Source organism: Littorina saxatilis, unplaced genomic scaffold (genome assembly GCF_037325665.1).
Source record: "Littorina saxatilis isolate snail1 unplaced genomic scaffold, US_GU_Lsax_2.0 scaffold_501, whole genome shotgun sequence".
Classification (NCBI taxonomy): Eukaryota; Metazoa; Mollusca; class Gastropoda; order Littorinimorpha; family Littorinidae; genus Littorina; species Littorina saxatilis.
The window spans coordinates 45,128-58,485 of NW_027129312.1; the positions used below are offsets into that span (position 1 = coordinate 45,128).

The 13,358-nt window shown below is 42.3% G+C and overlaps 1 protein-coding gene across 1 annotated transcript; it reads right to left on the bottom strand.

Moving 5' to 3' along the window:
* Window positions 1-102: 102 nt before the first annotated feature.
* Window positions 103-9,138, bottom strand: LOC138957574 (uncharacterized). Its single transcript, XM_070328670.1, has 5 exons — window positions 8,784-9,138; window positions 2,347-2,544; window positions 1,138-1,242; window positions 283-483; window positions 103-111 (listed from the first exon to the last, which is right to left on the bottom strand). The coding sequence occupies exons 1-5, from the start codon at window positions 8,883-8,885 to the stop codon at window positions 103-105; spliced, it is 615 nt and encodes a 204-aa protein (XP_070184771.1). The 5' UTR covers window positions 8,886-9,138.
* Window positions 9,139-13,358: the final 4,220 nt, after the last annotated feature.

A 13,358-nucleotide genomic window follows, 5' to 3' on the forward strand; every position in this document is an offset into this window, starting at 1 on the left:
GAACACACACACACACACACACACACACACACACACACACACACACACACACACACACACACACACACACACACCCCACCACCACTACCACATCCACCATCATCATCCCCCCTCCCCACACACACACTCCTGAACACACACTTCTCCATTCCCCACGAACACACACACACACACACACACACACACACACACACACACACCACCACCACATCCACCATCCCCCCTCCCCACACACACACACTCCTTAACATACACTTTGTTACTCCCAAACCCCCTACCTACCCCCCCCCCCCCCCCAATCCCCCACCATAAAGACTGACCAGCAGCGAGCTCGGTGACGTAGTAGACGGGTTCAACGGTACGGCCACACTTGTCCTTGCTGCACAGGTCCCTGACGGTGTCCGAGAACTGCAAGTCGTCTGTGGTCAGCGTGGCGGTCAGTCTCACTGCCTCCTCTTCAGTTGGCATGTCCGTGTTCGACATCTGGTCAGTACATGGACATACAAAAAGTTAGAATGATATTGCGAACTTTGATGCGATCTCATTTCAAGAGGACTAGTATATTAAGTTAAACGGGATTGAGAGAGGGAGAGAGGGAGGAGTTGCTATTATGCGACAGATGGCGCGCATGTACACCCACTCTCAACAAAACAGAAAGAGAGAGACAGACAGACAGACAGACAGACAGACAGACAGACAGGAAGAGAGAGAGACACAGAGAGAGAGAGACAGAGAGAGAGAGAGAGAGAGAGAGAGAGAGAAAGAGAGAGCGAGAGAGAGACAGAGAGAGAGACAGAGAGGGAGAGAGACAGACAGAGAGAGAGAGAGAGACAGAGAGAGAGAGAGACAGAGAGAGAGACAGAGCTGAGACAGAGAGAGAGACAGACAGACAGACAGAGAGACAGACAGACAGAGAGAGAGAGAGAGGGTGAGGGAGAGAGACAGTGAGAGAAACGCAGGTGGCTGCACACACACACACACACACACACACACACACACACACACACACACACACACACACACACACACTAGCGCGACTCTCGTTGCTACTAGCTTTCCGCTGACAGGAAGTGAATCAAAATGACCTCGCAATGTGACGATAAAGTATCAGTCGAAATGGAAGAGTGGGAGACTTACATTTCTCTCTTGCATCACAGTGATAAGCTCATCGTAGGTGTCGACATCAGCGCTGACCACGATACACGCTCCCGTGCCGCGTTTACCCATTTTCAGCACAGCAACCTGCAGCAAAGAAACAACGTCGATGGCATCGTAGTTCAGCGTGAACAGAATCACTGTCATCATCATCATCAATCATCAATCATCATCATCATCATCATCATCGTCATCGTCGTAGTCGTCATCATTACGGTGCAAAATGGTCGTGATCATCAGGTTTTGTGGGGTCCTGATTTGGCCTATATGGTCCGCTGGACCCAAAAAGCAACAACTATCATAATCATCATAATTATCAGGTTTTTCGTTTTTCTTCTACGATTTTGTCGTCGGTGTAGCGTTGATGTTCTAACTTCTTTAGTAGCAGACCTGTTTACCCCCATAAGTGTTTTGGAGTAATGCTCAGCCCCAAAAATAGTAATCCTGGCACAAAAATAGTAATCATCCAGCATTCGTCGCCAATTACAACGCCGCGGCACATGACAACTGTGTCTGCGAAACGCAATCATGCACATATATCCATCATTTACAAACAAAACACATCAGTCAATTTTTGTAGTCATCATAATTTCAAAGAAGATCACATCAAAAGCACATGCATCACTGATTCTTTTTCTTTTGCTCGTAGTAGGCCTTTTTCAGTGTGTCAAGCGCTTCTCTACTGTACTTGCGCTTGCCGAATGAGTGAGGGCGAGACTTCACCACTAGAATAAGGCTCTCCAGCGTCTCATCAGACAGACATGATCTCTGGTCAGTCCTGTGCTTTTTCACCCCATTTTGCCATTGAAAAAAACAATGCCAAACATGTGAATTGATAAAAATAAAAAATAAAAATAAAAATTTCTTTTTTTTTCTTAAATTTTTTATTTATGAAAATCGTAGTCTTGACACGGATAGCGGAATGGCGTATTTTTTGCAGAAAATCGTAATAAATTACGCCAAAATCGTAAGGGTAAACAGGTCTGTAGTAGTCATTATTAAAGGTATTACACATATCTTAAATACACACACACACATTAACACACACACACAAACACACACGCACACACACAGACACAGACACAGACACCTACACACAAACACACCTACACACACACATACACACACCTACACATACACACACACTGCAAATTTGGACCTTCACTTGGACTCTAAAGCCCACTAACTCACAGGATCAGGTCCAGAAAAGTCATAGAAGATCTTGGCCGGAACCACACCCAGCGCTCTTTGACCCCGGTCAAGAGGGTACTTGTGAACCACAGTGCTGTTCACTGGTGCGAAGGCGCCCTCTCCGTAGGACACCCGCAGGTCATCACTGTCCAGTCCCGTCACGGTCCATTTGAAGTGCTGACCCACACGCTCCTCAGACTAAATAAATAGCATAATATAAAATATAGCATAGCATAATAATATAAAATATAGCATAATATCAAATAATATAATAATATCAAATAATATAACAATATAAAAATAGCATAACTCGCATAATACGAGGGCTGTTCTGGAAGTCCTTAGAATCTCATATTAGTGCACACCTCACCGTTAATTTGACCACGCCTTTTTCTTGCAGGATTCTTCCTGAGCTGCGACACACTTTGACATTCTGTAGAAATATCTTTCAAACATGTCGGCGCGAGCGTTTTTGCCGATACCCTAAATGACCCTCGTTTACTCTCGGACAGTAGTATCAGGGCTCTCGTAACGGTTTCCTGGGAGCATTTTCTTTAAACGTAAAAACAGGAAAACGTCGAAAAAGGCCAATTCAGGAAAATATTGTGAACGGAACATCAGGCAAACATCCTAATCTGTTAGAAATTCGACTGATTTGGAAGCTGTGTAAAACGGGACATTGCAATGGAGTAGCATCAACCCTCAAGTACATACAAACATGCACAAGAAATAAGGGACACATACAAACATTCACAAGAAATAAGGGACACATACAAACACTCACAAGAAATCAGGGACACATACAAACACTCACAAAAAATAAGGGACACATACAAACACTCACAAGAAATAAGTGACACATACAAACACTCACAAGAAATAAGTGACACATACAAACATTCAAGAAATAAGGGACACATACAAACACTCACAAGAAATAAGGGACACATACAAACACTCACAAGAAATAAGGGACACATACAAACACTTACAAGAAATAAGGGACACATACAAACACTCACAAGAAATAAGGGTCACATACAAACACTCACAAGAAATAAGGAACACATACAAACACTCACAAGAAATAAGGGTCATATACAAACACTCACAAGAAATAAGGGACACATACAAACATTCACAAGAAATAAGGGACACATACAAACACTCACAAGAAATAAGGGTCACATACAAACACTCACAAGAAATAAGGGACACATACAAACACTCACAAGAAATAAGGGACACATACAAACACAAGAAATAAGGGACACATACAAACACTCACAAGAAATAAGGGACACATACAAACACTCACAAGAAATAAGGGACACATACAAACACTCACAAGAAATAAGGGTCACATACAAACACTCACAAGATGTAAGGGACACATACAAACACTCACAAGAAATAAGGGACACATACAAACACTCACAAGAAATAAGGGTCACATACAAACACTCACAAGATGTAAGGGACACATACAAACACTCACAAGAAACAAGGGACACATACAAACATGCACAAGAAATAAGGGACACATACAAACACTCACAAGAAATAAGGGACACATACAAACACTCACAAGAAATAAGGGTCACATACAAACACTCACAAGAAATAAGGGACACATACAAACACTCACAAGAAACAAGGGACACATACAAACACTCACAAGAAATAAGGGACACATACAAACATTCAAGAAATAAGGGACACATACAAACACTCACAAGAAATAAGGGACACATACAAACACTCACAAGAAATAAGGGACACATACAAACATTCAAGAAATAAGGGACACATACAAACACTTACAAGAAATAAGGGACACGTAATAATAATAATAATAATAATAAATAACTTTTCTATAGCGCGAGTCCCATCAATTGGCTCCAGGCGCTTTACAAATTCATCATAGAATAAACTAGCACAAATCAACAAGCATACAAAGCATACATTTAACTGAGACATAACAAACACTCACAAGAAATAAGGGACACATACAAACACTCACAAGAAATAAGGGACACATACAAACACTCACAAGAAATAAGGGACACATACAAACCTTCACAAGAAATAAGGGTCATATACAAACACTCACAAGAAATAAGGGACACATACAAACATTCACAAGAAATAAGGGACACATACAAACACTCACAAGAAATAAGGGACACATACAAACACTCACAAGAAATAAGGGACACATACAAACACTCACAAGAAATAAGGGTCACATACAAACACTCACAAGAAATAAGGGACACATACAAACACTCACAAGAAATAAGGGTCACATACAAACACTCACAAGATGTAAGGGACACATACAAACACTCACAAGAAACAAGGGACACATACAAACATGCACAAGAAATAAGGGACACATACAAACACTCACAAGATATAAGGGACATATACAAACACTCACAAGAAATAAGGGACACATACAAACATGCACAAGAAATAAGGGACACATACAAACACTCACAAGAAATAAGGGACACATACAAACACTCACAAGAAATAAGGGTCACATACAAACACTCACAAGAAATAAGGGACACATACAAACACTCACAAGAAATAAGGGTCACATACAAACACTGACAAGATATAAGGGACACATACAAACACTCACAAGAAACAAGGGACACATACAAACATGCACAAGAAACAAGGGACACATACAAACATACACAAGAAATAAGGGACACATACAAACACTCACAAAAAATAAGGGACACATACAAACACTCACAAGATATAAGGGACACATACAAACATGCACAAGAAACAAGGGACACATACAAACATACACAAAAAATAAGGGACACATACAAACACTCACAAGAAATAAGGGACACATGCAAACACTCACAAGAAACAAAGGACACATACAAACATTCACAAGCCTGGCTGCACACACTGTACTGCGCGGAGGTTTTGGTTTGCTGATTTATTTCAACAATTTGTGACCCTCCACCACAGTATGAGTCAGGGGCGGATCAGTTGCTTTGTAAGGGGGGGGGGGCACTTTGAATCGAAAGTGAATGTGATGGGCGCGAAGCGCCCGAATTTGCTAGGGGGTTTCGGGGGCATGCCCCCCCCCCCCCCTCCCGGAAATTGTTTTTGCCCGAAGAAGCAAAATGGTGCCATCTGGTGCCATTTGAACTTAGAAATGGTCATAGAATCAGCATAGAAAAATCTTTTTTTTTTCTTTTTCTTTTTTTTTTTTTTTTTTTCGGGGGGGGGGGGGGGCACGTGCCCCCTGTGCCCCCCCCTCGTCCGCCCCTGTGAGTCGCATGTCACCTTTGCATGATTTTCATATTTTCCCATTTTTCTAAAGAATTTTGTACGTTCTATCCAGTGGTGAAATCCGTTTTAGAAAAGAGCAAAAACTGTTTGAGTTATAAGCCTGTGACAAAGGTGACCCTCACACTGTTAGAAGACACTCCCCGGACTTATATTAAGCCTTGCGTAGAACCGCGCGAGGTGACATGCGACTCATTTCGTGGTGGAGGGTCACATTTCATAGAAATGTCACTTTCGAAATTAATGTTCAAAAACGTCCCTGTCTGGACAGGAAGCAGAAAGCTGTTTGGGCAACCACGGTCAAAACACATGACTCTCATACAAGTTCAACCGGACAGACAGACAGACAGACATGAAACATTTACGAACCACCGTAGTATTCATTAATACTTAGCAGTAGTGCATCGCACATCTTTTCAGAGAGTGATTACAAACGCGTTGTAGGGGCGGATCACATCATTTTTAAGGGGGGGTTCCGAATTTCTTTTTGGGACAATTCGACGACGCGAAGCGTTTAGTTGAGGGCGCGAAGCGCTCGAACCTCCCAGGGAGGTCAGGGGGCATCCCCCCCCCCCCCGGAAAATGTTGATAAAAACAAGGACAATGGAGCAATCTGGTGCAATCTGAGCAACAGAACTTCCCCTAATACACATTCCAAAATTTGGATCGAAACAAGGACGTTTGACCGATCTGGCGCAACCTGAGACAGCAAACAACCTAATTACTTTCCAAAACCGTCACTTAGTTCCTATGGGGATTCGGGGGCAGTTTTGTGTGTTTGTCGTCCCAAGAACAGCTTGTAAGAAAAAGCCCAGCCTAAATTAACCTTTATCCTTGTAAAATAAAGTTCAGTCTCAGTATACCCTTCAATTACGTTGAGGACTGGCCAAGAAAATGGACACAATCTTTACAAATTTGCTATCAAGGGTCCAACTTCGTCCGTGTGTTACCGTTTTAATAAATACACAAACTGCATTCTGATTTGTTTGTTTGTTTGTTTATTTGTTGCTTAACGTCCAGCCGACTACGCAGAGCCATATCAGGACGAGAAAGGGGGGGGGGGGATGAAGGGGGCCACTTGTCAAGCGATTCCTGTTTACAAATGCACTAACCCATTACTTGTGTCCCAGCAGGCTTTAGTAAAACTAAATTAATACCTACTGGAAGATTACCAGTTTCCAGTATGTTAAAATAGGCTTAACCTATCTACTGCTGGACTTACATCAGAACACTAACAGATTAAACTATACATGAATCGCGAGACAAGCGGCAAGAGAAGAGATTTTTGGAAAAAATACAGGTGAATGAGCAAGAAGGCAGAAAAAAGAAAAGAATTCATGAAGAAAAAGAGAGCATGACAGGAAAGAGGAACCAAAAATCTACCTAACAGCAAACTAGAAAGCTCCTGCGGTTCCAAAAACAGGAGGAGCTTTTAATTTCATAACCGCAGTGCCCCACTGCGGGAACTGCATTCTGATAATCATCGGTCCACGCTCTTGCCCAGTGTCTCTCTGACAGGATGGATCTTTACTACGCGGAGTAAGGCCACAAAAAAAAGAGGTCTGTTTACGGTAACATTGGCCAAAAAAATAGGGTCGGTAGGTCGGGATTTTCTTCTTTTTTTCTCCAAAAAACCATATTTTTACGTTAATTTTTTTTTTGGTCCCCAAATGCCTAAAAAAAGTCTAGGGTCGCGCGAAAAAAATAGGGTCGGTCGGGTTACCGTAAACAGACCTATTTTTTTTTTGTTTGGGCCTAAAGGGAAAGACGCGGAGCTAAAAGCCGAAATCTATCCAAACAAGAATACAGAGACTAGTTATCTCCCATATGTTTTTTGCTAATGTTTTTGAGAAAAGACGAAAGTGATTGCAGAATGGCCGATTCTTCCATCTCTCGACGAACAGATTCTCCACTGAGAGACTCATCCATTTCACCAAGCAGTTCATGTTTCCAAGTTGATTATCACGTGACACGTTTGCCATATCTAGAGTTGTTTGCACAGTAAATACATCCGCGAAAGATAGCTCGCTTGAAACTGTCTTACATAACAATTCCTTTGTAATTTAAAAATTACACAACACCATGAAAAATCATTATCGACGATCGCAAATCTGCTTATATCAATAACACATTACGAAAAGCTCAAAATAGGTAAAAAAATAAAATAAAATAAAAATCGTTTTCTTCTCCAGAGGGAGAAAACAAAGGCCAGCGATAATTTGAGACCCGAAGGGAAGGAACTCATTTTACCTGAGTTCAGGATGACAAAACATTATAATTGTCCATGGCCAGGACCCCCGTGTAGCACGTGCATCACACGTTTTTGCCATGACATGTCTTGCGCCGATTTTGTAGGACTTTGAAAACCAGCCCCTTTTCCATGATCTTTTCACGTGTTAATCATGGAGCAAACAACAACAACAACAACAACAACAACAACAACAACAACAACAACAACAACAACAACAACAACAACAACAACAACAAACACAACAAACACAACTGTTCGCCGAATACGTTTCTAGAGCAACACTCACAGTCCTTTTGTGAATTCTAAAAAAAAGGCAAGTTTCAAATAAATTATTTGACCCTTGATTTTCAGCAACATTTTAAAAGATTGTGAATAGTTTCTAGGCCGGTCCCTGCCTTTGTATAAAGAGTATATATATGTACAGCATACTGCAATTGACAAATAAGATCGGAAATTACAGTTAATTACACTCACCAGGATCCACAACTGAACTATGTTTATTCCCTCTGTTAGCAGTTTTTATTAGTAATGTCGAACGAACCAAACAAAATACACATGTACAAGAAAGAAGAAAAAGAACCAGTTAAATTATATGTAGGATCATCTCTGTAAAGTATGATTAGAGTTCAAGTTGTTAGATACAGTTTCCTTTCCATCAATATCACTGTCACACACTTTGTTTCGCTGTACATCGCTGAGAACTCCTGCGAGAAATTGTGGTTAATAAAACGTTCATTCGTTTCATAATTATCTTACAATAGAACGAAATCAAAAGGAACATTGTAATCAACAACAACAACAACAACCACAACCACAACCACAACCACAACAACAACAACAACAACAACAACATACTTACACGACCACAACCACGATGTCCTTTCCATTTTCCTCGTCTGCCAGCAAGACTTCCAGAAGTCAGAACGAGAACCAGAAACACCGAAACCAAAACCTTCAGCATCTTTGTTGACTGTGTTTACAAGTCGACGCGAGTGAATGCGATGCGTGCAACAACTGCAGAAATGTTGCAGTGGAGTGAGCTTCAGGGGACAGTGCGGCGGCGAGTCCTTATACTCAGCAGACGACAGTCTCAAGTGTGTGTCGTGAAGGAAAAACCCCGTCAAGAAGAGAAGCAGACGGAAAGATTTCAAGAGCGCTTGGAGAAGAACTGGAGGAGAAACCAACCAACGAAGGAGTTGTGGAGAATGTTGTAACGGTCGATATTTATAGGACAATTATCGTAGGACATTCCAACCTTTTCAACTGGAGTAAAGTGGTTTTCGGAAGCTTGGAACCGAGACTATCACGAGCTTCACGTGATGTTGAAGTGGGCATCACGCGACGTGAGCTCCGAAGGTTTCCATTTTGTGCACCGGGCACGGCTAGTAGACTCTTTGTCAATCAATCAATCAATGACGCTTATATCGCGCATATTCCGTGGGTACAGTTCTAGGCGCTCTGCAGTGATGCCGTGTGAGATGAAATTTTATACGGCCAGTAGATTGCAGCCATTTCGGCGCATATTTACCTTTCACGGCCTATTATTCCAAGTCACACGGGTACAGGTAGACAATTATTAACTGTGCCTAAGCAATTTTGCCAGGAAAGACCCTTTTGTCAATCGTGGGATCTTTAACGTGCACACCCAATGTAGTGTACACGGGGGGAGGGTTCGGACACCGAAGAGAGTCTGCACACAAAGTTGACTCTGAAATAAATTTCCGCCGAACCTGGGATCGAACTCACGCTGACAGCGGCCAACTGAATACAAATCCAGCGCGCTACCAACTGAGCTATATCAGTCCCCGCTGATTGGAGTCGAATCAACAGAAAATGCTTGGAACAATGAAAAAGTGTGAGCAAATAGTACGATCAGAGGAAGAACAAGAAGAAAAGCTTCTTTTTGGAGGGTAACATTCAAATACAAATTAAATTTTATCCGTCAAAAACCCTCCATGGAGTTCTGTTCCCTTTAAATGAAAGTTCAAGCTGTTCAGGAAATTCCCTAAATTTGGGACTGTATACCTGAGTCGAATCCACTTGTTATAGAACGTTTGGAAGAATAAATGAACATGTGAGCCAGAAGAAGAAGAAGAAGAAGAAGAAGAAGAAGAAGAAGACATGCCATGATGGGTACATTTTCTTTGACGCTGCTCTTACCAATAATTACTAAGATAATTCTTTATGAGCTGTCTGTAATTGCCACTTGCTCCATACGGGAAATGACAAATGATGTGTCAAAACCAAGCAAACAAACGTAAGCACAACATCAATGATACCTCCCTTCAATCAATAATCAATAAGAAGCTTATATCGCGCGTTACCCCTGGGTACAGTTCTAAGCGCTTGTCGAAGAGTTGTCAACACAGGACTAACAGAAACAAATAAGATCTACAGACGGACATAAACCCTATCACACACTAGCAGACCCTAATAAACTTCCCGTGTAAACCATCTTTTCAGCACGGATCTGTCCAGGAATTTGAATGAAATAAGAGCATCCTCCCACTAGGACACACATGAAAAACATACAGCCTGCTTGCTGCCTTTACGGTGAAATAAAGACTCTTCCCAGCGTGAGGGAGCATGCTCACCGCCACCGGCACGGTTGGCCTAGTGGTAAGGCGTCCGCCCCGTGATCGGGAGGTCGTGGGTTCGAACCCCGGCCGGGTCATACCTACGACTTTAAAATTGGCAATCTAGTGGCTGCTCCGCCTGGCGTCTGGCATTATGGGGTTAGTGCTAGGACTGGTTGGTCCGGTGTCAGAATAATGTGACTGGGTGAGACATGAAGCCTGTGCTGCGACTTCTGTCTTGTGTGAGGCGCACGTTATATATATGTCAAAGCAGCACCGCCCTGATATGGCCCTCCGTGGTCGGCTGGGCTTTAAGCAAACAAACAAACAAACAAACAAACGAGCATGCTCACCGCACACAAATGTGTCCAGGCTAATACATGGAGTGAAGTGAGAGCATTCTTACAATTGAACACATACAAATATACCAACAGCCTGCCTGCTGCATGTGCAGAATGGGACATTTTTTTCTAAATTAATTTCCCAAACTAAATTAATTTCTCAGGTGTCAGGTACGGATGTAGTTCAGCGTGAAGAAGGAATGGAAAGCAAAGTGTGCAAAATGCATGCTCACTTTGTGTTTCGCGGAGAGTGGAAGCTAGAATATAATAGCGCACAATGTTGACTCTATCAGGGAGAGAAACTGCGTAGCCGACGATAGCTGAAAACTGCGTTTGCTGTCAACGCAATATAGCGTTACATCACGAGAGGTTTCTGTCCTCTGCGATTACAAGTGCCTCAGTCATGTGTTTAAAGGAGCATAAGTTCTCGTGTAAAAGACCATAATTATTCTGGCACCTTCCTTCACGTGGAAACAATTCGGCTGACCGTCTCGGATCTAGCCATGCAGGCTTTTACATGGGATAAGGTTTTCCCCCCAATAGGCGATTTGCCCTATCGGCCTGCGCCGCCAAATCGCGCGATAAATCTGCGTTAACTTGCGTGGCCTTGCGAGATCTGCCGCAAAATGCGGGCATGTCCGGATAGCTCTGTTGCGTTTCAATGCGGACACTTCGCCTTGAAAATTGTGAATTTTCAAGTGTGCTGCAGCAATGATAGCCGCGATAATAATCCTAAAGTTCGTTCAAAGTACCCAAGCATGGCCCGTGCACAAAGGAAAGGCGATCGAGGTTTTAATTTTTATTTTTAACACAAGCCAGAGAACACCAGCGCTTGTGAGAGCAAAACGTTTGCCCGCAGGGAAGTGAACCTTTCTTATCTTTCGCACCGGAGAGCTATTCAAGCGGGGTATTGTGCAAGTTGGCTATTGGACACAAACAAAAATCCAACAGCCAGCTGACTGTGTTCTTTGCAAAGTAGGATTTTCAGGCTTTTTATAGATCAATTTATGTTAACCAATTCAACTGAACAGGAATCAGTCAGGTTGTTGATTGTTCGGTTGATGTTCAATTGAATTGAATTCGTGTTTAATAAATATTGTAATTCAATCAAGTTTGCGTTTTAATGAAACAGATCCTGTGATTGGTCAGAATGCCCCAACTCATTAAAAATTACCGGTCATTAATTACACATTAACATGCTTCCATTTGAAACTTCGAGGTCTTCATCGTCGATTGACGCCCGACCAAAGGTAGGCCTATATATAACGTCGGGCTTCACTTAGCTTTTGTCGGGCGTCAATCCACGATGACAACCTCGAAGTTTCAAATGGAAGCATATTAAAGGTACTGAACTTGTCAAATCCAGGTGCACGGAGCCCCTGGGGCTTTTAGTCATACCTCAGGCAGCTATCCGTTAGAAGAACTACCAAGTTTCATTGACTTGCACCCAAAGAGTCAAGAACTGTGATTTTTTTACGAATTAATTTCGTACTCGGACCCGGCTGGTCTTGACCTATTTTTGGATCTAAATTTAGATCAGGTAGATCACCACATCATGCACAAAAAGACACGTCACTTGCAAACTATGTCAGACGTCATCATGAGTTTGTGTAAAACAAAATGGAGGCCGGAATCACTCAGTTGAATCGAACTCCGACCAAACACCACGTAATAACTAGGTTAATTTATGCACTCGCGTGAACAAGAAACTGTCGAGCTTCACAGATGTCGTCGTTGGGTAGTTTTGGGTTTGTTTTACTACCATAGGAGGATTTTTGAACTGTAAATGCACTCAGCTGCAACAAAAACGCAAAACGAAGGCTGTGAGCTGCACTGTGCCTTTAATGTGTAATTATACGTTTTTTGTATTTTTGACCAAAATATGACATTTTACACGTCAGTGTTCCTCCGAGACCGCGCAAGCATCGATCTAAAATAGTATCGACCGATCCTAGCTAGAATTCCTTTTGCATGTAGATTTTTTACGATTGAACCCACACAGACATGCACTATTTTGTAGTCTCAGCAAACCGCCTAATAATGAATTTTTGTCGGCCTCTGACGTCACATATGGCTCAAAGAAGGGAAATCCAATAGTCAATCAATAAAAAATAAAAAAATAAAAATTAAATTAAATTTTGTTTTTAAGCAGGGCCGGACTACCGGGGGGTTATGGGGGTTGCGCAACCCCCCCCCCCCCTAGCCTAAACATGTACCTTACTTATTTAATTTTTTTTATTATTGCTTATTTTATGCCGTTTCATGCAAGGAGCGACCATTTTCCTATCTCAGAATATGACCTACCCATCAGCTTCAGGGGGCTTCGCCCCCTGACCCCCACAACGAGGAGGGGGGGGGTTCTAGGGTTTCCGGACCCCTCCCCCCCCCCAGCCAAAAAATAAAAATATTGAATGAGGTATGCATTTCTTTATTTTACATTGAGTTTCAATTTTTGGGGTATTAATCAGTGACAAAATCTGCTGCCTGAAACTGGTAATGATCATCCTCAGAATGCAC